This window comes from Zonotrichia albicollis, chromosome 4 (assembly GCF_047830755.1).
Source record: "Zonotrichia albicollis isolate bZonAlb1 chromosome 4, bZonAlb1.hap1, whole genome shotgun sequence".
NCBI lineage: Eukaryota > Metazoa > Chordata > Aves > Passeriformes > Passerellidae > Zonotrichia > Zonotrichia albicollis.
The window spans coordinates 16,689,550-16,715,112 of NC_133822.1; the positions used below are offsets into that span (position 1 = coordinate 16,689,550).

General features: G+C 47.9%; 1 protein-coding gene and 1 long non-coding RNA gene across 2 annotated transcripts in view; one reads left to right on the forward strand and one right to left on the reverse strand.

Annotated features, from left to right (window-relative positions):
• Window positions 1–99: 99 nt before the first annotated feature.
• LOC102073051 (sodium- and chloride-dependent GABA transporter 1) overlaps window positions 100–25,563 on the forward strand; it is a 43,422-nt gene continuing 17,958 nt past the window's right edge. The window contains exons 1-4 of the mRNA XM_005482686.4: window positions 100–7,559; window positions 18,354–18,700; window positions 23,355–23,486; window positions 24,747–24,847. Of these exons, the coding sequence (XP_005482743.1) occupies window positions 18,460–18,700; window positions 23,355–23,486; window positions 24,747–24,847 (474 nt within the window). The 5' untranslated portion in view covers window positions 100–7,559; window positions 18,354–18,459. The remainder of the gene's footprint in view (window positions 7,560–18,353; window positions 18,701–23,354; window positions 23,487–24,746; window positions 24,848–25,563) is intronic.
• Window positions 18,833–21,238, reverse strand: LOC141728754 (uncharacterized). Its single transcript, XR_012579913.1, has 2 exons — window positions 20,876–21,238; window positions 18,833–19,750 (listed from the first exon to the last, which is right to left on the reverse strand). It is a non-coding gene; the product is annotated as an uncharacterized LOC141728754 (long non-coding RNA).

Below are 25,563 nucleotides of genomic sequence, written 5' to 3' on the forward strand. Positions count from 1 at the left end.
TCCCTTCTTCCTTTGACAGTGACAAATGGCAAAAAAAAAAAGGGAAATGGTCATTGAAAACTTGTACGGGACAAAATTTGAAGAAAGAAAGATAAAACTATCAAATATCACCAGGATATCTTCAACTTTTGTGACTGCAACCCACAACATAGTTTTCTGGAAGAAGGAGAATTGCAGTGGGAATTCTTCTTGGCTCCCAAACGTTCTTCTGTCCCAGGTGATCATGGCAGCACTCAGGCAAAGGATAATGACAATGACCTGCTGTAGCTTCCAGTGAGCTGGAGGTGCAGCCATGCCCTCCCTCCAGCCCTCATCTTAGCTTTTGGGCTGGAGAGAAGCCATGCCCACCACAGCCCTAGTGCAGGGCTTAACTACCAAGGACTGGAACCCTGGCTCCATCCTGAGCAAAACTCTGGATTTCCCCTGTGCAGTTATTGCAGTCTGCCAAGGGTCAGAAGACAAAAAAGTGCAGCAGTAGTAACTGAACTGGAGGAAATGAAATCTCTTAGAAGAACAGGGGTTTCTCAGATCTTGGGCTGTGGTTATGTTGTGTGAATTATGGGTATTCTGCAGTGGCTGTGTGGTTTGTGTTGGAACCTGGGGACTTCCCTGAGGTTTTGCTTCCCTGGTGTGTGGCAAGAGGGGTTTGCTCAGGCGCTTTCCCCATCTTGAGGACAAGTGAGCCTTGCATGGGTAGAAATGAGAGACATGAGCCAAATGACTTAGGTGCACAGTAAATGAGGGCTGGGAAAGAGACAGTCAGCAGTCATGAGGGCATATAGAACACATCAGGTGTTCTTTTAGGCCTTTATCAAGTTGCATGTACTTGCATATGGTCACCTCTTACTAATTAGCTAAATTGTATTTGAATGGGGTAAGAGGGGAGTAATGTTCATCAAAGGAGAAGATAAAATAATAACTTATTTCAAAAATTAAAGATTAAAATTTAAGACTCGAGAGGTGGAGAAGATGTGCATATGCTGCTGTCCAGTTCCCTGTGCATATGTTGCAGGCATAAGCTTGAGGTATTAAAGTATTATCAGGATTAAAGTGAAAGACTTTACTCCTGAACCTGCCAACGGAAGAGAAGAAATGCACCTAACAGTGCATGGATGGACAGTGCAGAGGTTGTTTTGCTTTGTGTTGTTTTTTAAACCCACAATAAACCCTTGCCCCCTCCACTGCTTGTGGACCATGATCCTGGCTCTGATTTGAATCCCTGACCAACAACTGCAAAGAAGGATGTAAATTTTCAGAGCAGTCTGTTCTGGTTCTTCAAGTCCAAGCTTGGAAAGCTGTGTGGAACGAAAAGGGATTCCTAGGGAGAAATGCTTTCAATGTCTGTCCAAAGCCTGTTGTGGCAATTTCATCCTGTCTTGGTTTTGGTGGCGTGCCAAGACCATTCTGCTAAATGGCTTTTTGATTTTTTTTTTTTACTCCTGTTTTGCTTAGTTTTTTTTACAGGCTGTAGAATAGTTTCCTGCCCAGCCTGGGTTACAGCCAGGATAGGAGCTGTGGACTAGGATGGCTGGTTTGGACCAGAGGCGTGTTGACGCTCAATCGTTATTTGCCGGTGGCCACTTTTCCAAAACATGCTCTATTGAGTGTGCAGCTTTTGTTGTACCACGGTGTAGAGAGTGATCTCTGGAGGAGGATGGGAGATTACAGGCCATCTGGTGCCTTTCTGGACCTCATATTTCAACAGGACATTAAATGAGCTTCTTTTTCTCATGGAGAAATAAACCCTCCCTCAAGCATAAAAGCAACCTGTCACTTTCACTGTCTTGGTTTGGAAAGACAGGTGTCTGCTAAGGAAGGCAGGAGCCTCCCCTGAAATGGAAAATGTAAAACTCTCCCTCCAAATTGCTATTAATTTTAAATTAAGGGGCTCTCAGGCAAAAATATGGGAGCAGGAATAACAGTTCTTTATTAGGGAAGAAAATAAAAAGATAAAACAAATGCAGTAAACCAAAACAGCACTGACAGAGTCAGAATACAACCTGACACCTTGTTGGTCAGAGTATTGGTAGCAGTCCAGTTGGAATTGTGACTGCAGTCCTCCAAGAGTGCTGGGTGTGGTTCTGTTGGAGCAGGGATCCTGTAGAAAGGTGGAGTCTTCCTCTGAAGATCCAGTGGAAGAGGCAGCTGTTCTGGGAAATTCAGTGGAGAAACTGTGCTGGTTCCAGAACCTCAAGATTATATCCAGGTAGGAATGCTTGGCTGCTCCCTCTGGGTGGAGCATCTCACAATGGGATGCTGTAGTCCTTATCAGTCATTCAGTGACAATTAATAGCCTGTTATCAGCAGATGTCTGCCCTGAGAGAGGATTGGTTGTGGAAGAGATAAGGAAAGCTGCCCACTTAGCAGAATACAACTGCCATACAGATGGCAAACAGGATACATTTTGCCTTGCAATCTGGGGCATTCCCATATCCTGGAGAAGGGCCATCACTGTGACATGAGCTTCCTCCCCACCTCCTAGCTTTGAAGTGAGGGTGACCTGAGAGCTGGAACTGGGGTTTCTTAATCAAGCTCTCCAGAAGAAGATCTTTATGCTGGAATGCTTCAAGCAGCATGCCCGTGGCTCCAGGAGCTGCTGAAGAGAAATCCCATCAGTGGCAGGGCACAGCAGTGTAAATCAGTAACCCTGGATTAGCTCGGATAGTGGGAGGCAGCCTGGCAATGGGAACTGGCTGGTGCTGGGGCTCAGAACAGTGGGGAAATCATGCCCAGGCAGTGTTAGTTTTTTGTGCAGTGTTTTTACATGAGTATTAATTCCCCAGACAGGTAAGGTGGCTGTGGCTCCCCTTGGCCCTGGTGTGATGCATACATCAGTCAAGGAACAGGGAGATGGCAGGGTTCTCTTTTCATGTTCCAGGTGATTCTATCTCATGTGTGTCTATCTCCCATCACCAACATTGGGCTCTCCCACCCCAAAAATGCTTTTGCAGGGCTCAGCTTTATACCTGCTTTGTACCTTAGCTAAAGCGTAAATTACCAGCCAAGTAAAACAGAAGCTCAGGAGCAGCCTCCAGTTGTCCCATCCCATAAACCTTGTCCAGGTGCCCAAGCATGGGAGTCTGTCTCCACATAGGAAAGCAGTGTGGTCAGGCACAGTTAGTTTATTTCAGAACCTCTGGGTGGAGGATATTTGAACACTTTCAGAGCATATTCATTTTGCAGTGTTTAGGCTAAGAAAATAATAGGAATTTATTTTTTAAATTTTTATTAATTACCTGCCTTAATCACATTTCAAAACAGTTTTTTGGTGCATAATATTTTTTTTAATATGACAACTTCTCCACCCTCTTTTGCAGTACAAGATGGGGTAGCATTTCCCTTGCATTTGGGAGTTTTTGAGCTGTCTCACTTTCCTGTTTCTATGGTAAAGGGAGGCAGCAGCAAAACCTTTGCTGTTTGGCCTTGGGGCACCTGTGAGGCTTCATGTGAAGAGGAGAAAGGGGGCTGATGCCTTTTGGAAAGTTGGAGGTTCAGAACATCTTAGATCAGTGTCTCCATGTGGGGGGTGTGTGTGCTTTAGGGCATTTGGGGGAGAATTGTGCTTTGGTAGGTTTTGCCTTAATGACATCACTACAGTGACATTGTGACAGGGGCTGGTGGGTAAATGTGTTGCTGTCAGAATTTTGAGTTTTGAGTGAGGCTCTGGACTTATACTATAAGTAGAGGTAATTTTTAATCTTGGCTCCAAAAATTTTTCCCCCTCTGGAAGGTAGGGAAGGATGTTTTAGTGACTGTGGGCAGAGGTGTCAGCAGTACCTCTGGTTGTTCTGGCCAGAGTCCCTTGGGCAGGCTGACGTAGGACACATCGAGCGATGGCAAAGCAATTTCCCATCGTCCAATCCTATCAATAAATGCAATTTCCCTGGAGGGTGGGGCTGTGTGAAACTCGATTGCTGCAGGCTAGGGCTGCCTCTGGTGGTGTGCATCACATGGCCAAGCAGCAGCAAGGCTGCAAGCTGGAGATATTTCCCCTCCCAGTGGAGGCTCTGTCCCTTCTGATGTAATAAATGAGGTTGTCACTGTGTGGCCTGCACAGAGGAGCCAGGCCTTTGCTCTTCCTTATCCCCAAGGCCTGTGTGCTTATCGTGATGGAGCACCTGTGGTGGACAGTGGTTATACTGCCTCTGTCAGTAACCCTCATTTGCATCTCATACCAAGTCTGTCCTCTTCTTCCTCTGCTTCTGTCACATTTTTCCCACACTCCTGTGCTTTTGAGGTCAGACACAGCCATGAAATAAGGCTTCTCCCTGTAGGAAGGCATTGCCATAAGGTTTGGGAAGTGGCATAATCTCTATCAGTATAACTGGGCTTATGCTGATTTAATGCATCTACCTCAGAGCTTTCATTAGCATAAACCTCTTAATAAAGAGGGAAAAAAATTGTAAGAGCTACACCAATGATGTAACTAGACACATTGAGTAGACACATTTACTTTAAAATTAGCTTGGTTTCCCAGAGTATTTGATTTCAGTTAAATCTTCCAAAGTATGTGAGGACACTTCTATTTATGTTCCATTCATACTAATTTTAATTTATATTAAGTCCATCAGGATCAAGTTTGTGCCAAGTTGGATGCAGTGTTACTGCTCACACTGGTTTTGATGGATTAGAAGCAATAGAGCTAAATCTTTCCAGTCCCTTGTGAGTCCCTTGCAGTTTCACTGACAAAAAGATGATCAGTTTTTTTAAACTACATTTATCAAAACAGCCTGCAGGCACAGGCACATTTTCATCAATGTGACTGTGTCCACTTATTATCCAAATGGTCTTAAAGCTGGAATAATCATGCTTCAAAGTGGGCTGCTCTGGTTTAATTTAGCCCAATTTGTTTTGATTTAGGTGGGCAGCACTGGCTGGGTAGACAAGACCTAAGAGTGGGTAGGTACTGCTGTTACTCAAGTCCTGCCAGGAATCTTCCATGCAGAAATCCAATCCCTGGTGTCCATGACAGCCCTCAATTCTTGTTCCCAGGGCTTTGTGCTCCTTGTTGCTGTGCTGGGCATATCCCAGGGAGATAGCACACCTGGTGTCACTCAAACACCCCTTTGGCAGGGAAGATAGCTGGGAAGAAGGGGCTGAGGGGAGACTCTAGAAAATGCCATAGAGACATCTTTAAATGGATGGATTTTATTTTAGTGGCCTTTTCTTTCTCTTCTACCTAATATCCCTCTCCTCCCATAAGACATGTCAGGATGTGTCAGATTGATCATCTTCATTTTGTGCTTGGGAACCCTTGGTCCTTCAGGTCTTACTTGCTGACTGAAAGCTCAGTGCTGATAAATCTTTAGCAGAGGAACTTTTTCTCCCAGGTGTTTCTCAACCATGTGAGTTATGGCAAGGTGCACAGGACAAACAACACAAAAACACTGAGCTTAACAAAACTTGGCTGGTTCACACCTGACAAAATCTTACTGCCAGAACATCCAGTGACTTTATCTCACTAGTTGTCCCTCTCTCCAGAGTATTCCAGGGGACAGAAAATGAATAGGCACACGCTGAACTAAAGTGCTCCAACCAAATCTATTTTTCATTGACAGGTCACTTTTAATCTCCTCCAGTGATGGAAATTTCATTTCTTTTCTTGTATTTATTTTCAGTTTTGTTCTTGCCATATTTCTTTTACATTTTTATTCCTTCACCATGTTCTGTTTTGTTTGTGCTGTTGACAGCAGGAGAGATGTAAAAATGCCCAGACTTTGAAGCAAGTCATCTACAGATGAAATTGTTCCTAAGGGCTCCTAGCAGCAGCAGGGACAAGTGGCATAAATGCAGATTTAATACCAGTGGCTGAAGGTAATTGTAAATAAAAGTACTCTCTGTGAAAAGTATTGCAGAGGTTTCCAGATGGATAATATTTCAAAGAAGCTGTGTGCCCTGGAAACATGGCTGGAGAGCTATAAATGTGTGGGGCAAGACTTTTCCCTGTGCCATAGGACTAGCTCATCCCAGCTTGCCCAGGAATGCCCAGGATGAGGAGTAGCAGAGATTCTGGCACTTTTCCTGGGAAGAAGGGGTCAGTGAGGATGGCAGGTGATGATGTTACCAGGTATTAACAGTCCAGCCTCTGGTGACAGAGAAACTCTGGACATCACAAGGGGAGTCTTCAACAAGGTTGGGAGTCATATGAAGTACCTGGGAATGGAAACTGGGAGGATTGAGCACAGGAATTGTCCTGCCTTGCCTACCCTGGCCTCACACCTTTTCCCTGTCTATTCCCTTGGGTGTTAGGAGTCAGACCTGAGCTCTGGGCCTGCTCAAGGAGGAAGGAGGCCAGCCAGCCTGGCCCCCACTGCAGGTTGGCAGCATTGCTGAGCTTGCTGAGGGGGAAGCCATGCCTTAGACTGGGCTCAAAAAAGCAGTGCCTGCCAGCTCTGCTCTGCTGGCCAGCTTTGCTTCCCTTTGGAGGTGGTGGACTTTGTGGGCTTAGTCACCAGAGCCAGGCAGGCTCATATCTCATAACAGCTCTTTTCAGTGAGTGCAGCCCTATTCCTCTGCAAATTATCCCTGAGTGATTATATTTCTGCTTATTTTGCAATGATTGTGTTAATGATTTTTGCAAATGAATTTTAAACCAAGAGATGTCTAGCCTGATTATTTGGCTGCTTTCACCACTGTCATCACATCCAATAGCTGTTATTTAGAAAACACTCTTTGCACTTGTGTTTACTCACACAGATTATATGCTGGGGTTGGGCTCTTTTGCTGGATATTTCCCAAGCCACCAAAAGCTTTGGAGGTGGCAGCCCAAGTGCTTTGAATGCAAATACTGAAGCCAGTGAGTATTTGTCTGAGTATCTGCCAAGCTCTCATTTTCTGGGAACACACTGGTGAATCAAAATTTAGTCTCATGAACATTTATGGAAAACAACCAAGAGAGCAGCTCCAAATCCCATCCTTTCAAATGAATTCTGCTTCTCTTCTAAGGCATGTTCCCAAATCCATTTGGGCTTACCAGTCTATGCCTAGTTCTTGCCAAGTATGAAATATCCATGTACTATCTTCTTTTCTTGGTCCAACTTCCTTTTATTTCTGGAAAAGCAGGGGTTGCTCAGACTGGTGCTGAGAGACATTGTTTCTCTCCAGCACCTTTCACACTCACAGCCTGCCTCTGCCTATAACTCACACAACAAATATGATACAGAAAGCGCTTGTGGCTTTCAAATTCAGTTTTTACTCCTGCAGGGGAAAAAGTCACTTTCTGGCCTGTTTTCTTTCCAGACTAGAAGTGCATGAGGTGGGGAGGTGGTTTGCTGTGCTTCCTGTGAAGGCAGTCTGCCTGTGGTGGAAACTGGAGTTTCAGTGGACCCACTGCAGTTCTCAGGTGTTCCTCAGCCAGGACTCTGTGGAGAGCTGTGAAAACAAATATGACAGGCTGGCTCCCTCAGGCCTGAGATCTCCACCTGCCCTGCAAGCAAGTTGTTACTGTCTCTCTCTATCTTTTTATTTTAGGAGGTGTCACATCAGCAGTTGGTCTTGAGGAGAGATTGAAGACTGAGAGAGAACAGTGATGGATGGACTCATGCCACACTCAGGAAAGGGTGAGCTGTGATATCTTGATAGCTGAACCTTCACTCTTTCTGACAAAAGGGGGCAGGAGCTTTGCTGCTGGCTGCACTCTGAAACTACCTGCAGGTACCTTCTTTAATTTGGCTGGTTTGGCTGAAGCAAATCTCAATCTCCCACAGCATTGCATTCTAAAAGCCCCCACCCCACTTGATCTCTGTGGCAACTGCAAAGCAAGCTGGGCAGATGAGGGAGAGCTGAGCCTCCTGCATGGTCCAGCACATCCAGGGCTGTGCCTGCACACTTCCCGGGAGACAGGGAAACAAACATGCCTCTGCCAGCTCTGCTTCCAGCAAGAGTTACTTCATAGAATGGTTTGGGCTGGAAAGGACCAAAGGACCTTCTAGTTCCAGCCCTACCACCACAGAAAAAGCTCTCCAAGACAATGGGAACCTTAGTTCACCTGGAAGGAATTTGATTTTGTCTCTGTGGGACTGAGCTGGCAGCAATTCCAGCAGTGTTCCTTGCCATGGTGGGCAATAATGGGTACCCTGTTCTGCACTACATGCTCCCTGTGCTTGCAGGTCTGGCCAGTGCAAGCTGTGCTCAACTGCAGAAATACAGAAGGGTTTCCTAGGGAGCAAAGGCAGCACGTGTTCACTGGCTGATTTTTTATCCCAGCTAAGAACCTGAAAATGGTACTGCTAAATAAGAGGTACTCAAGCTCCCAGTGTGGAGTGGGGGACACAGCTTCCTTGAAGATGAGAGGGATGAGAGTGCTCTGTCAGACCCATAGCTTTCTTATAGAAGGGATTGCCACTCATTGCATTTGCTTCAGGTCAGAGAGGATGCCTTTTTGTCAGGATGCCTCCAGTGTGTGTGCTGGAGAGCCACTCAGCTCTCAAAGCCCCCTGGATTTACCCAGTAAAAATAATTTTCTTTCTCCAATTTCCCTCTTGACAGCATTCCTAGCACCACTGTCTTTCTCCTTTAAGGGCCAAAAAAGCCTGATGGGGGTCTTACTGCTTCCTCCATGCTCCTCCAGTGACCACTTAGTCTGAAATGTGAACTTTAAACATAGTCTGTTGGCAGGATAATGGCACAGATGTAGGTGGCAGCACGAGCAGCAACAAAGCTCTAAGGCAGCAGGTTTTCCCTCCTATCCCTAGGGGACAAAGACTTTGGCCCATGGGCTGTGTCAGGATTAGCTGTGATGGGTTATTGCCTGATCCAAGGGAGCAGGGGGCGACCTATAAAGAAGGAGAGGTTTGATAGCAAGGAATGAAATCTCTGGTATTACCTTGGTCTCCTCAGCATTGAAAACCACTAAATGAACTTTTGTCATTTTAAGCATCCCTACCTCTATTTGAACACAAAGAGAGGAGCTGGTGAAGTGCTAAGGTGCCATCTCTGGGGAGAATTATGTTTTAGCTCACTTGGGCTCCTTCCCCTGCCTCTCTGTCAATGCTGCCTCTAACAAGGTGATGCTCACAGCATCAGCAGCTCCCCCATACTGCTTTTGAGAGCAACTTCTCCCTACTCCCAGTGGATGGAAATTATCTTGGGCCCCAGAAAGGAAAAGAAAATAAAGGTTCCATACAAGCTGTTTTTGAGCCAATGACAAGTTTTACACACTAAGCAACCAGTTATTCACATGTGGCTCCTTTCCTTGGTTGGTGGTTGGTACCTACTTACTTCAAAATGAGAAGTATCCATTTTCCTGCAGCTGACCCCTCCATCCCAAAATCCTGACCCACAGCCAGTAATGCACTTGATCCTTTCAGGAACAATAAATCCTTGCAGGAACTGCTGCAGCAATATGGGTTCAACCAACCCCTTGCAACCAACTTGCTGGATGGCTCCCCCTTCTTTGGCATCAGGCCCTTTTGCTTTGTCCTCCCTCTTGCCCATGACCTTGGAGCCTCTCCTCTCCCAGTGGCTGTGATTTTCCAGTGGCTGTGGGACCCCCCCCTCCCCTGGCTGTGATTTTCCAGTGGCTGTGGGACCCCCCCCTCCCCACAGCCCCGACATGCAGGGTGTTGATTTGAGTGGACGTGAGCGCAAAGCTCATTAAGGACTCATCAATAGCGCAATGAGAAGCAGTGTGGGGTGAGGCAGGGGGACAAGGGCCCTGTGGCAGGAGGGGCTCACAGCTCTCCTAGCCTGTGGGAGCAGCTCTGGATGTGCATCCCTGGGCTGGTGGCTCTGTGAGCAGCACTGCGTGCCCCAGGGACCCGGCTGGCACCGTCAGGCAGGTGAGTGCACCGGGACTGCAGGGTCTGGGCTTGACTGTGAGCACAGGGGGCAGAGAAGGCAATGTCAAAGCAGGGGTGGCACAGAGCCACCTGCCTGCTCTAGCATCCCTGGGGATGAGTGGGGCAGGTGCTGGGCTCTCCTCCATCCATACTGGGTTGGATGAGGGGCTGAGCGGTGCAGCCCCCTGAGGACAAGACAGGATTGTTCCAAAAGGTGGTGGAGGGCTGAGAAAATGAGGACAGCCCTGCCTGGCACTCAATTGGAGTAGTGTGAGCTGGAGCAGGTATTGCCCAGCTTTACCTACAGCTGCACCACCACAATGCCTAAATTTCTTCTGTCAGTTGCATTTCAATGTCCCCTTGCTCAAGAAAGACACCAGCAACTTTCCCATCTGTCACTCTCATGCAGAGCTAACTGGACTCCCATTGATGTTAACAGGCAGGTGCAGCAACCAGCCTCCAAAACCTGTTTACTGAGCAAAATCCTGGGCTGAAGAAGTTGTTTCTGCTGCAGTAGAGAGGTGGGGCATGAACCATCAGAGATGGTTCACCCCCAGTGGGGGTGGCTGGGAAGGACCTGCAGGTGCTGCTCCCTGCCCTGCTGCATGAGCAATCCCCTGCTTCCATCCAGGGAGCTGGCACTACCAGGCAGAGCAAGAGGGGAGGTGACTGTCCCAGAGCATGACCTGAAAATGGTACTGGGGTCTCAAAGATGGAAAGCTTCTCACAGTGCCTGTGGGCTGGGAAAAATGTAGTGAGTAAAAATGATTGCTCAGGAAAGATGCTGTATCAGCACTTATGTGAAAACCTCGGGCAAGCTTCTCTGGGGAGGGTCTCCAGTGGGTAGAACTCCAGGAATGGCTTAGGTGATACACACATAGGAGGCATGGGCTCAGCTGCCCCTCCCTGGGGCTGGGATAGCCCTCCCCCGCCTGAAATGTTTCAGCCCCAGCATGACTCAGTGTTCTAGGTTGTTTGTGACTCTTCACAAAGGTCCTGCAAGCTCTGATGGTCTGAGGCAGTGGAGGTCAGCTTCCTTGCCTGTATTGCTGTTGGGATGTTTCTGGGGTCCGTGTCTGTGCCCTTCCTTCCTATCTATCTGGAAGAGACTGACTGTAGGAGGTAGCTCACTCCTTCAGTGAAGCCCTCCCCATCTCTCCTCTGTTCTCCACAGCACTGGAGACCTGGACAAACTCACCCAACCCTTCCTCCCTCTCCTCCTACCCTCTCCTTGCTCCCTATCTCCCATGAGTGCTTCTTGGAGCAGTCTGGATACCAAAGGCTCCTCAGTTTGCTGGTGACCTTGCTGTGATTCTGCCAGCACCTGGTAGAGACCTCCAGCTCATTTAATTTTGGTTCTCTCCCCTCCAAGAGAAGCTCTGCAGCAGTTTGGGATTTTGTTGTGTGAAGAACAAAAATCAGGTTAAAGACACACAGCTGGAAATGCATTTTCTTATGAAGAAACTTAACAGGCACAAGGAACAAGCAACTGATGTCCTTATACTGCAGGTGAACACCCCATGACACTGAGTCCTGTTTGCTGGGGTTAGAGCAAGTGGGAGCTGTGTCTGGCCCCTGTGAAGCCCCTTTACTCATGTGGTAAAGGTGGCTGGAGGGCCAGGGTCTGCATCCTGGTGTGGACTGGCTGTGTGGGATGTGATTCAAGTCTTCAGCCAAGGCAACAGGGACAACAACCTTTCCTTCCTCTGATTTATCTCCTGGTCACAAGTCCTAGTGGAAGAGCTGCACCTTCTCCCCTACTCTATGGAGCTTAGCACAAGAAGTAAGGATAGGAGAAGGTCTGAATGTTAAATTGGTAGAGATAATGCCCAGCTAGTTGCAGGTTGATCCTGGACAGCAGGGGATGGTGCTCTGGGTGGTGAGCATGTTTTCCAGAAAACCTCAGCCAAGAGGCTACCGATGCTCTTGCAAGGTTCCTGCTGAGGCAGCTGGCTCTGCTGTTCTCTGTTTTCCACCCCCCAAAAACGTATGTGATCAAAGGGAGCCTTGTGGCAGCCTGAGGGCTCTGGAGCATGATTATCTCTCTGGTTTCATGGAAAGAACAAAGAGTTTGGCATCTGAGAATGAACGCAGATTTTCTCTTCAGCTTGGCCATGCTGCAGCAGGAAAACAATGTTACGGTCTCCATGGTGAGGCTCTAGTCTTTTTGGAGCTGTAAACGTGTGCCAGAGTGGTGACAGGCGCATTCACAGGTGCCATGTTCTGAATGAGGTGCTTGGTAGCTGCTGTGACCCTGCCTAGAAGGAGCAGGGGAGAGGTCTGGGATTTTCTCACTCTTTTCCTATCTACCTTCCTCTTTGTGCTTTCATCTGAATGCAGCAGCAGAGATGTGTTGAGGCAGTGCAGGGTCTTCACCTGCTGGTTTTACTCCAAGGGCAGCAGGTGCTGGTCAGTGTGGGGCAGGCTGAACTCGTTTGTGCCCTGTGCATGGGTCATTTCCCAACCTGAGCTTCCCAGCCCCAGGGACAGCCAGTGCTTTGCTCTTCTGCCACGCAGGGTGAGAAGAGATTGCTCCCTGGCAGCTCAGAGCAGAGCCTGGATCGTTCTCATGCTTGTTTCTACTCTTTCCAGCACAATTATTTTCTTTATTCAGTTTTCTTTTTTATTAAACTGTGGCAACGATGTCCAAGGTGACTTTCTCAAGTGCATGTCATTACTTATCTTTGCAACACTGATTTTGCCCAATCTGCTTAGTTCAATGACTTCATTTAAAAAAAAGAGCAAAAACTAAATAAAACCCCCCAAAAAACCCCAAACAATGAACAAACAAAACCCCCCAAAACCAAACCAACCAAACAAAAAAGAAATTAAAAAAAAAACAAACCCAAACCGTTCCAAGACAAATACAGCAAATAACCACTGGCATCACTTGCAACATCTCTGGAGCTGCATCAAATCCAGCTTTATGTGCATGAAATTATGATTTCTTCCCCCTCATGCACTGCACAGCCATGGCTTTTGCACAGCATTGATGAGTCCTTGTAAGACAGGGCACTTTACCCCTGGGAACACCAAAGTCTCACCCAGGATGTTGCTTCAGATCAGGACTTAAGCTAAAATCTTGCTTCAGAGGCAGAGTTTTGGTGAGGTATAGGCCAGCGAGCTGTAACTCAGGCTGCAGTGACTGAGCTGTGACAGTGCAGCCTCTCTGGAGAACCCTCCAGAGGGTTCTAGAACAGAACCCTCTCTGTTCTAGGCACTTCTGCCCCACTGATGTTCTCATTGAAGGCACTGGGAAGGTTTTTTCCTTTAGCCTCCCTGGAGTGGGACTATTCCTTACCAAGGAACAGAGCAGGTCACCCCATCACCCTTATTCTGGAGAAGCACCAACCTGCATGTCTTCTCTCCCTCCATTCCCTGCTTCTTGAGGAACTTCTTTGAGAGCTGTGCTCTTTTTTCATGCACAGGTGAAACCCGCCTGTGAACTCAAAAAGTGACTGGGGTTGGGATCAGACAGATGGGTCTTTGCAGAATGAAGCTGGGCTAAAAATGCCCATGTTGCTTCAGGCAGGACGAAAGAATAACAGCCAAAACTACCAACATCATGAAACTGGCATCCTAGCGTGACAGGTTGCATTATACAAGAAAAGAAAACACTTTTAAATTTAATCTACACATTTAAAATAAGTAGAAATAGGCCTTTAATGTTTTTAATGCTATACTTTCACTGAGGAGGATAGAGACAGGGATGCATTCCAATCTGTAAATGTGCAGTGTGCTCACACACTGCCATGAGGGAGTGGGATGTGGCCTGGCCTTGATCCTCATGCTGCTGTGCTGGCTCAGACTGGGTCAGGACAGTCTGCAAGGGCCAAAAAGGAGTGCTGCCATCTCTCTGCTTCCTGGAGAAGCTTCTCAGGGACCAGGATGGGTTTTAAGTGAGAGCAGTAAAATGGTTCAGAGGCTGCAACATTTGCATTTTCCAAGAGAGGCACGGACCCCTGCTTTCCTTAGAGACAATGTTAAGGTGATGCAGAAATGGTGAGTGAGGCCAGGGCAGGACCTTACCCTGCTTTCCTCCACGGGGTGAGGAACCACAGGAAATCCAACAGGAGACAGTTAGGTTGTTGCACTAGTTGGTCCCATTCCTCCTGCATGTATAACCCAAAATGAAGGTGCTCCTTGGCAAAGCGATTGCGTGGAAAGATGCAACTAGATCCCAGCAGCTCCAAAAATTTTTCAGGGCTCTGAGGTACTGCCATAACCCTCCTGGAATCATGGCTGGGGGCTGAAAGATGTGTCCTTGCCTCATATGAAAGTCCCATTTATCTGATGGTTTATGAATTTGGCTCGTGCCCCTTCTTCTCATATGGATGAGGTTGTGGTGATGTGCCAGCCTCACCTGCCCCATTATTAAAAGTGATGTGAGCTGCTGGTGGAAGAGGCACATTGCACAGCAGCTGCAGGTCAGACCCAGGTATCATCAACACAAATCTTATGCAAGAGGATGGAAAAGGGTGTGGAACTGCAGGCCACCCAGCAGCTCCATCATCTGGAGAGGTAATTTATTTTTTTCTCAAATCCTCTGTGAGTGCTGACTTCTCCAACCAAGCAATTACCTGTCTTCATGGGAAAGCACATAAAATGTTGAGTGACTGCAGTGGCATCTCTTGGGCAGCATGCAGAGAGGGCTATGAAGCATGAGCCTGACCCAGCTGGACAGGACACTGATGCTCCAGCCCTGAGTGGGCTCCATGTGGGGCCAGCACTCTGTCAGAACCCCCCGGCTCCCACAAGGAGCTTTTCCCCAGACCCTCCAGCCCTCATGGATGCAGGAAGCTCCAGCATATGCTGCTGCTGCTGCTGCTGTGGTGAGCAGAAAACCAGCTCAGAGTCTGCTGTGCCCTGATGGGCCGGTCACAGCTCTGAACAAGACACACCAGCCTTGGGGCTACTTGGCTGTCATTAAAATGCTGTGGATGGAAGGAAAAGTCTAATTGACTAAACAACAGCCTGCACTGTGTAATTAAACTAATTGTGGCTCTACCTGCATGGGTCAGAAGTAATTTGTGTGGCTGTTAAATCACTGACAAATAAGAGGTGGAGAGGTGTGTGGAAGTATTTCTTACATGTGTTTCCATAGGTCATTTTGCTCATTTTGCTGTTTCATTTCAGGCAATTTTATGCCTTTGAAATTTTTGGTTTCTGTCAAATTTGAGGAGATTGTTAATATTTGATGTTGAAGCAGGGGAAAGTAAAAAGGTCACTGTTGTTAGCAACAGTGTTTCAGGAGGCAGAGTTTCAAGTGGCAGCAATACTTTCTCAGTGCTATTTTCTTATTTGAAGTTAAATCCCTCAAAAAGAAGACAGTCTGTTTGCCAGAATGTGTATCACCTTGGCTCTGCATCCACTGGGGACAAGGCAATTGTTTTTATTGACTTGGGCAGCAGAAGACCAGGCCTTCTATACAACCTGGTGAAACACAGGTCACTCCTTTACTGCCAGGAATTTATGGATTGCTTGGAAAGTTCTGGCTTCAGAACATGGTGCATTTGGAAGAAGTTGAATGAGAAACCTGCTGTAGTGTCATGTTGAAACTTTGACCTTGTTTTCAAGTCCTTGCAAAGCAGAGCCACCTCCATCTTGTAGCTCTGCTCTTATTGATTATCATTTTGGGTCCTTCAGGCATTTTTCTGTGCCCAAAGCACCGTGTGCTTTTCAGAACAAATAATCTGACATGACAGAGAGCTGCTGAACTGACTCTGCTCTCTCTCTGCTGTCAGCACAGGACAAAGCTTTGTGCTCCTGCTGCAGGAGACCCTTCTGGATAAGTGGAGGGGCTGACATGAGCCAAGCACTTGGCCTGGGGAGAGTGATGCCTGTGGTTTTGCTGGTCAGGGCCGTGTGTCTGGGGAAGGACATGGCACAGCTGGGCTGTGGGACATGCCCAAGCCCTTCTGTCCTATCATCCATCACTGCAGAGAGGACAGTAGCTGGGATGGGTCCTCAGTGGGATCCTCTTGCCTGTTTTTCTATTCCTTTAATGTGAAGAAACCTCTATAAATCTAGCTCACTCTTTCTGAGCTGGAGATGAAGAATCTCACTTTTCAGGTAAGAAGAAATTGCCAGCGTGGTCTGCTGCTCCTTTATCATCTTATCCCCACTGTAGGAAATATGAGGTGTGACCAACTAGCTGCAGTATCACCCCAGAACTGTGGCAACAGAAACAGGGAAAAGAGCACAGGGAGAACAGGATATATAAATACTTTTAAAAGATAGCGGCTTACCTTCTGTTTTTTGTCTACAGAAAAAAAAAGAAGTGAGTCTAAATGGCTCCTACTGAGTCAAATTTTTTATGTCTCCAGGCATAGCTTATTACCCTGACTTAGCCCAGCTCTGAGCTCTTCCCAAGGGTTTTGGTGCTATTTCTTCTATTTTGATTTATAAATTTTCTTGATTTTACTTTCCTCCTACACATTCTGTATAATCTTTTTCTCCCTGCCTTAGTGAGGAGCCAGGAGGTGGTGTGACAGTGCTATCACGAGGTATGGGACAGAAATGGGGTCTGCCAACCAAAGCATTTGCTCTGCGTGTCCTGCAATGGTTTTTTCTGGCATCTGCCTCATGAGCTATGTGAAATGGTCTCTTCTCCCCAGAAACCATTTCCATGCTGCCTCTTGCTGCTGGGCTTGCTGCAGCCATCCTGGGGCTGGAGGAGTGAGTTGAGGCTTGGTGTGGGCTCCATAGCTCAGGGAGCCTGGTTACAGACTTTGTCCCACAGGAAGGGGATTTCTGCCTTCTCCACTGACTTATCAGAAGGAATTACAGATATTTCCTGGTTCAACCATTCCCTTCACAGCTGAAAGACTTTTTCTGACCTCAGTGATGAATTCTGTGGGGGAACAAAATCCACCTGCTATAATAATGGGATGCTTGCTGTAGTAAACAGGAGTCATACTGCCATTGAGCCTGGACTTAGGAGACCATCTCTGTCCAGTACACTTTAGAAATGCTAATTAACGAGTCCCCCAAACATCCCATGGGCCAAATGGGTACTGTTTCTTTATGAGAATAGACTGCCAAGTCTAGAAAGAAGCTCAGGCAAGGTCAGCTTTAACTGCTAGAACATGACACCTCTTTATAACATTGATTTGTTTCCTGATATACCCATTTTGTTTTTCTTTCTTTTTGTTTGTTTGTTTTCCAATGTTTGCATCTATTAATGTTTTTGTCAACAGACTTCTCTGGGAGATTGTAGCACTGATCACCCTCAAGACCCCTGGTGAGGATTAAATTTGTCTCTGTAAAATGGGCTGAGAAGTGGATGAGAGAAAACCCCATGCCAGTCCTGCCTTCTGTGCTGGCTGAGGGGAGAGGATAAAACCAGGAAAAGTAGAGAGTGCTATTTCCTTGGAAGAGTCCCTCAACCTCCAACAACTTCCAGCTCAAGGTTTACTGCAGAATTGCAGTAGTAGATTCTGGTGGATTTTCCTTCCATTATTTATCCCCTTATTTTTCTTTTCTAAAGTCATATAAACTCTTGGCATCCAGCATGTCCTGCTGGATGGGGGAGTCTTGCTCTATAGCTACACATTTTCTGGAATATCACCTCTTGCTCTTTTTGAACCTACCACCTGCTGGTCATGGTTTAATCCCTTGCAGTTTTTGTGTCAGAAATGGTGAATACTTGGATTCTATGACACTGATACATTTATGGGCCCCTGCCAGCTACCTCTTCCACAGAACAATGGATCCTGTTTCATTTATACTCTCTTCACATGGAAGTTACTCCACTCTTTCAAGCAGCCTTTTGGCTCTCTTCCATGCCTTTTCCTGACTTTGCAATGGCTTGTGTGACAGGAAGAGAGAACTGCACTTATTTTTCAAGACATAAGTGCAATATTGGGTTAGACACAGGGGTAGTAACATAGCCTGCTCTCTCTCTTTCCAAATTGTTATGGTGTGATGGTTACATACTTCTTAAGAACTAAAATCAATGCAAGTATTAACTAAATTTTTTTAGTTGGACTCACGCAATTAATCATCAGGACTTTGAAGTCCTGACTTAATGGGATTTCAGTGGTTCACAGGCTGGCTCTAGTCACAGTGAGCACAAGCTGAACACACCTGGGGATTACAGAACCAACACAGTGCACAGGGAGGGGCTGAGCAAGCAGTGATTGCCTTGCCGGATGCTGCAGGTGCACAGCTGTGAACATGGCTGTGTTGCTGCTGCGGTGAGGGATAAATGCATGGGATTTCCAAGGGGAGCACATCCACAGCAGTGCTTGGCTGGCAGGGCCACACAAACTCTCAGGTGGCTCTGTGACTGCTGCACTCAGTTTTGGACCCCAGGCCTGGGAGCTCTGGCACCTCCATTGTGCCCTCCTCCACTGTCACTCAGACAGGACAGATGTAGTTCTGTGCTGCGTGGTGGGTCCCCCACAACCTGTGGTTTTGCAGCATGCCTACTGGTCCCAAAGCTCTTCCTGCAGAGCACTGGCATGAGAAGCAGGTAAGATGAGAGTTGAGGGATTTGTTCTGTGATGGTAACAACCAAGTCTGACACAACACATTGACACAGAACACCTTCCTTCTCTCCTTTCTCACCAGGAGCTTTGCCCAGTGCTTCCCCTCCTGTCTTCTCGTGGCCAGGCCAGAAACTGCCATTCCTGCTCCTCCAGCCCCTCAGCAAGAGTGGATTCACCTCTGAGCCGCCATGGGCAAGATGGACAACACCTCTGTGGAGCTGAGCTCTCCCTCTGAGGTGAAGCAGGCAGCCCTGGAGGAGCCAGAGCCCATCAGCCCTGAGGTCGTGAGCACCAAGAAGAAGAAGAAGGAGATCCCAGACAGAGGTTCCTGGAAGGGGAAATTCGACTTCTTGCTGTCCTGTGTGGGCTATGCTATCGGTCTGGGCAACGTCTGGCGCTTCCCTTATCTCTGTGGCAAAAATGGAGGAGGTGAGAGAAATGCACAATGAGCAGCCTTGTACCTGAGCAGGTTTTGGCTTGGTGTGTGTCCGGGCAAATGGGTGGTTCTCCAGCTGAGAGCTCTCCCACATGGTGGGAGTTATTAAGTTGTCCAGAGACAAGTTTCCTTGATCTGTGGGTTTTACTAGAAAGTGCAGGCTGGGAAGAAGCAGTCCAAAGAAATATAACAAGCAGTTTGAGTTCTGTCATGCTTGTGAAGTTCAAATTTGCTACAAAAAAACCCCCAAACCAGGCATGTGGGACTTCATTTACTTACAGGGAGGGCTATGCACAAACAGGCACCCAGCTGGATTCTGGGCACCTCCAGAGAAGCCAGTTTGCATCTGTTGAAGGTTGGGTTCTCCTCAGTCTAGGGTGTTCTCAAGGAAATTCTCCCTGCTCAGCTACAGAATTTCTGCACATCTTGGATCAACTCAGAAAACACACTTCTGTGCCTCAGCTCCCCTCTCAAATGGTGCTCTTTCTTCTGTCTTGTCAGGGAGATGCTTTTGTGGAGGGGAGTACAGGCAGGTGTCAGTAGAGCAGAGGCTCTTTCTTCTCACTCCATGCTGAGCTCTCCCATTGCTTGTGCCTGTTACTAAAACAGCCCTCCTTCTCCCCTTTGAAGAGCTGCTCACTTCCTTGAACCATTTTACAGACTTCCCACACAAGTCCAAACGCATTTTCCTCACCTTTAAATCTGTATATATCATTTTAGTTTTTGCCTGCTAGTCTTCCCACATTGCTCTTTGCTTCCCTCTTAGCTCCTCCTGGCCTAGAGTCCCCATCCCAAGTGCCACACTCATTCATGCTGCTCTGAGGATCTCATGTTTCTTCTCCATGTCTTTTTAATTTTCCTTTTACCTTTGGCTCTCATAACTTCTTGTATCACCAGCCCATTTCTGCTCTTGCAGGCAGTGTAAGATGCTCTTCTCCTCCAGCCCTGGAGAAGAGAAGGGTCTTGTTCCCTGAAGCAATGTCCACTTAACTTCATGGTATTTAAGGATATCTAGGCCCTTTCTCTGAATCATGGAGTGAGTCCTAGTGGGAGATCAGAAAGTTAGCGATTTGGACAAGAAGATTTCCAACTGGCCATGCTGTTTTCAAAGAATTGTAGAATTATAGGATGGTGGTCAGGGTTGGAAAGGACCTAAAAGATCAGCCAGTTCCAAACCCACAGCCAAGGGCAGGGACACCTTCCACTAGGATGTTCAAAGCCACATCCAACCTGGCCATGAACGCTTTCAGGGATGGGGCATCCACAGCTTCTTTGGGTTTTGTGGAGAGGTGGAAATGTGCACGTGAAGCTGAGTGAGGTTTGTGGGAACATCCAGGCCTGCCCAGGGGAGGTTTTGTGGGAACATCCAGGCCTGTGCCACCAGTGCAGGTCTGTCAACTTTGTGTGGCCACTCTCTGGCTGCTATCTCTCCTCACAGAACATTTCACCATGGCTGGGTCCAGCACTGGTTGTTAGCCCTGTGCTTGCTGTGTCATCCCAAGTCTCACACAGCTCTGTGCTGCCTGTGACTGTCTCCTCACACATAAAGGTGGAGATGACAGTGATGTAATTAGATGAGGGGTGTAGTGAAGCTAAAAGCCTACATATAAAGTCAGAGGGTGCTGTGGAGGTGCGGAGCGCTATTTTTAGCATTAGCACTGGGCGCTCTCTGCCCTGACAGCCGCGGGCACGCAGAGGGAGCAGCCGGCTGTGAGCAGACAGATGCAATGCAGGAATTGGTTCCTGCTCCCAGCACCCTGCCGCTCCGTGCTGTTCATGGCAGCCTGGATGGCCCCTTCCCCAACACCCTGCCGCTCCGTGCCGTTCATGGCAGCCTGGATGGCCCCTTCCCCATGCCCTGCCGCTCCGTGCTGTTCATGGCAGCCTGGATGGCTCCTTCCCCCGGCCCTGCCGCTCCCGCAGCCGGCAGCACCAAGGAGGGAGCGCTGGCTGAGCCGGAGCTGACGCACGGGAGCATCACCGGGACGCGGCTCCTTCGCAAGCGGGCGGGCACGGCCTCGGCTCAGCCTCCGCGGAGCGCCGCAGACCGTGGGTGGAACGCTAATTTTAGCGTCCCGCATGTGCGCTGCTCAGAGCGCGGCCGTGTGGGCTGCTTCCATTACGCACAGGCAAATTGAACTGAATGGAAATATTGTCGTCTCACTTACCGCTGTCGCATTGCATCGGCTCACGGCTGGCTTGCTCGGCGCGGGGAGCCCCGGGCACGGCAGCACAGCGCTCGGCCCGGCCGCTGCGGGGAGCAGGCTTCACCCAAAGCGATGCCTGGGCTCCCTGCTGGCCCTGCACGCAGCTGGATGTGCCCAGCTGTGCCTCCAGCCTCTACAGCGATCTCTAACCTTATACAGTCCCTTTGATCTCAACAGAATTGTACCAGACTCCAAATTCACTCCAAATGCAGCTCAGTACATGCTAAAAATTGCCTGTGAGATCCTAAGCTTGAATAACTTGAGAGAAAAACAATCCTTTAAATAAGCATCCTCCACTCCTCATTTGCACACTGAGACTCAAAACAACACAGTGTAACAGCTTGTAATGCTCAGTTTTTGATTCGTGGGCAGTGTTCCCTGTTTTAAGGATTAATTGTTGTTCTCTGCTGTGCAGCATTAGGAACAGGCAGATTTGGGGCTGCACAGTGAGCACCAGGCACTATTGATCCCTCCTTGCCTTCAAGGGTCGGAGCTCTGAGCAGGACCAGCGTCATCACCTCTGACACCATGGATCTGGAGACAAGCTGGGACTTTCACAAGGTCACATACAACCATATTTTGTACTGGTCTGCAAAATTTAGATACAAATTCCAGAACTGATTTCCCATCTGGCTGTACAGGACCTGGGGATATTATATGATCCATGCCTGCTTGGGGATGTGGCCCTCCAGAGTGGCAGTGTCATTGCCAACAGCCCTCAGCTAAAGGAGGTGGTCTGGTTTGTAAATTTTCCACAATTCTTGAGAATCAAGTCAGGATAAAAGACTTGTGTCCAACAGTTTATTTGTTTTTGTTTCCTTTTTTTCCCCCCAGCATCTAATAAGATCTTTCACCTACAAACCTTCTTGATCTGCTGTAGATGAGAAGTGCAGGATCATCAGAGCTGCAGCCAAATTTCATTAATTCCTTGCACAGAAGCGAGGAGGAGACTTACACTGCTGCTAAGCTCAGCCTCCAAACTGCACAGCAGCAGGGTGGCAGCAGCCCTGGAGCAGACACTGGCTTCCCACAGGGCTCTCAGGGGCTGTGGGAGCAGGCTGTGGTGTCTGGTGAGCACACAGGGGAGAGAGGCTGCTGAGCAGGCACAGTGATGCCCAGAGCTGTTCTCTGCTGTGCACCAGGCTGCTGGTGAAGCCAAGAGCCTGTGCTTCCATGCCAGCTTGTGATTCAGGTTTATGGTCACTGAGCTGCTGGCACAGAGAGTGTTTTCTGCCCACCACCCACTGCCAGCTCCTCTTGCACGCTGCCTCCCATGGACTCTCATGCCGAGTGCTGGCACCTGCCTCTCCCAGCTGGGTTCAGCTCCCTGCTTGGCAGGCAGATGTCCCCAGCTGGGTGTCCCCTGAGCCAGCATCCCTGGCTGCTTCCCTGCCCTCCAAGAGCAGCTGCTGGAGCCTGGCTCTGCTGGGTGCAAGCTGGGCCACAGCTCTCCAGAGTGGCTTTGCTCGCTGGCTCTGTGTTTGCTTCCCTACAATTATCTGGAGAGGAAGACTCAGACTGACAGCTCAGCCCTAAGGCTGGTGCAGGAATCAGTGCTGTCCTGAGCACAGCCAGCCACTTCTGGGCAAACTGAGTGTCCTCCCTCTGTCCCCTGTGAGCATCTTCTGCAAAGGTTTGTCCTCCTCAGAAATGATGACCCACTCCAGTACAGGCATGAGAAAGATAAAACTGGGCTTTGTCCCACATCCTAGAAGTCAGGATGCCCTGAACTTGTACAGCCTTCCAATCACACAGCAAGGCTTTCCTATTCTAATTGCTCTTCTAAAAACTGGGTGCCAGTAATATCTCTAGTGAATGAGTATTCTACCTCCTTTGAGGTATTAGATAATTTCCATAGGGCCACAGAGAAGAATAATATTTTCACTAGGAATTTTAAGGTAAAACCTAAAACACAGGTGGGGTGGTACATAGCACTGTTACAAGAGCCAATACAGTCTTGGTCACAGTTTTTAAAAAAGATTGAAACAGTTATAAACAAAGAAAGCAGTGGCCAATGCCAGATATTCCTGTGCATTACTCCCTCAAGAAGAAAAAGAAGAAGAAGAATAAGAATTGAAAGCTTCTGCAGATAAGACAGAAAGCATCAACGAGTTACCAATGTCAGTGTCCAAGCTTTTGGGGTTGTTGTCAGATTGGGTTTAGCATTGCCTAAGCAGCTAACAAAGTGAGCCTGGCATTGCACAGCTAGTGATGCCAGTGTATTTGTACACATGGTGCACACATACCCACAGTGATAAGGGAAAGGCAGTGTGACCTCAGTGGGAGACTCACCAAACACATCAACTCCAGCTGCAAGCTGTCACCTCTGGGAGAGGCTGCTCCTCATCACATGGCTGCTGCAGAGCAAGGAACTGCAGCTGGAGGCATTTCCTTCTTGATCAAAGGGGGAACTGCCTGATAACATTGCTCCTTCTTTCAGGGGCCTTCCTCATCCCCTATTTCCTGACGCTGGTGTTTGCTGGGATTCCTCTCTTCCTGCTGGAAACTGCTCTGGGCCAGTATACCTCTATTGGTGGACTAGGAGTCTGGAGATTAGCACCCATGTTCAAAGGTACTGTGCTGAATGTCTGTGACAGAAGTGGCACATCACTAGAGGCAAAACTCCACTAATGGTTTGAAGGAAAATCAGCAAATTCCTGGGGGCTGGAATGGGGTGGCAGGTGGGGGGGGGGAGGTTTGTGGATTCCCCTCTGTCTTTATCAAACTGTTCTTGACCTCTGTCTGCAGTCACTAACATCACTGTGCTCTGTTCAAGCAGTTCTGTGTGATGACAAGGGACTTTATGGGACAAGGGATTGTGACAGAGAGGCTCCAGTTGCAGAAGACCCTTTGTTTTCTCAACATATGCTTACTTTAATTGTATGGGAATGTAACCTGTTGCCATGCTTGAAAAAACTGTTCTCTAGAAGCCAATGGTGATTTAGAAAAGCCTTGGATGTGGGAAAGTACAATTCTGCCAGGGAAGAGAACAGATCCTATTTTCATGGAGCTCTGTCCATAAAGTACCAGTAGCACACTGAAAGCATTGTTCCCCCAGTGGAAATGGGTGGCTGAGAGATATAAGGGAATGAGCCTCCCTTGCTGACCAGCTCACTCTGCAGCTATAGCACACTCTGTGTTGATAAGCTGGTTCCCTTTTGTTGGTTTTCAAAAAAAACCTTGCTGTGGTGCCCATGAACTCCCTTTGGTACTGGAGACTTGGATTTGTGGAAACCCAGGGCACTGGAATATTTCTCTGTCTGCTCTGGGGTGCCCTGACCCCCAGGGGAGCACTGACTCTGACCCTCATTCATGGAGAAAGTTTCCTGGACTCCAAGATAGACTGGAATCCACAAAAGTGTGAAATAGATTATAGAGAGTAGTGCAGGTGATCACTTGGTGAGAAATTGAGGTTTTGGGATTTTTAGTGTGTCGTGGATGGAAGCAAGATGGAGGACACAGGGTGTCATCCTGGGTTTCTTCTTCATGGTTCTTCTTCCTTCTTCTTCATGGATTTGGGTGTCATTTTGTTATTAGACAGGAAAGTCTGCATTGGGGGCTCTTTGGGATCAGTTATTGGGTTAAAAGGGAAAATAATCCAGGTGCCAGTTCTTAATTGGATTGTTTGGTCTTAAAAGACCTTGTAACAAGAGATTGTTGGCCATTTTGTGCTGCTGAACTCACAGCAGTGAGACTGTTTCACTGATAAGGAATAATGAACACTTGAGTCCAAACATGAATTGCTGTCTCAAGTGCCTTCAATCCAGACCCAGAGAAACCCACAACTGGTACTGCCACATGGATTGATGCTGCTCTCTGCCTTCATTTGCAGGTGTGGGCCTGGCAGCCATGGTTCTGTCCTTCTGGCTGAACATCTACTACATTGTCATCATTGCCTGGGCTCTCTACTATCTCTTCAACTCCTTCACTTCGGTGAGTCCTGGGCGTGTCTGCAGCGTGGCATTGGCTCAGTGCTCTGGGCCCTCACTCCCCCTTATGGGCAGCGGTTTGTTCATGACCCACAGCAGTCACTAGCTGCTTGCCATTTGTACAAAGAGCCCTTGACAGTGTCGTGCTACACCCTTCCTGAAGAGGTTAATCAGCCCTGGAGGCAGTTTTGTGGTGCTGATGGGTGGTGACGCTTGTCCTCTGGGGGATGATGTTCCTATCTCCTCTACAGGAACTGTTCCCCACTCACTTCAGTCTTTAAAACTCAGCCTGTGTTTCTGTTTTATTTCTAGTGCTGCTCGAATCTGAGCTGCACATTTCCAGAACTGGTTTTGTCAGGCTTTGTTACATCATGGTCTCATTTCTCAGGACTTGTTCCTTATCTTAATTAGTTCTTGTTCACTCCTCTCTTGATAAATGATCTCCAAGGCATTTTTTTTTCTGCTGGGAAAATGATTCAGAAAGTATCTAGACATCTGCTTGTGACTGTCCCTTAGTGTGTGCTTTGGTGTTATAATTTGTAGTGGGTTCCTCTTCCATATCAGGTCTTCTACCACACAAGGTTAGTCTCACACCCCATATTAACTTCTTGGTAGCTGAAATATTTATTTCAACCCAGAAACTGCTAAGAGTTTCCTTAATGTAAGTCTCTGAGCAACCTGAAGCCTTAAAGACATCAACCCCATGGTTCAAATGGGATC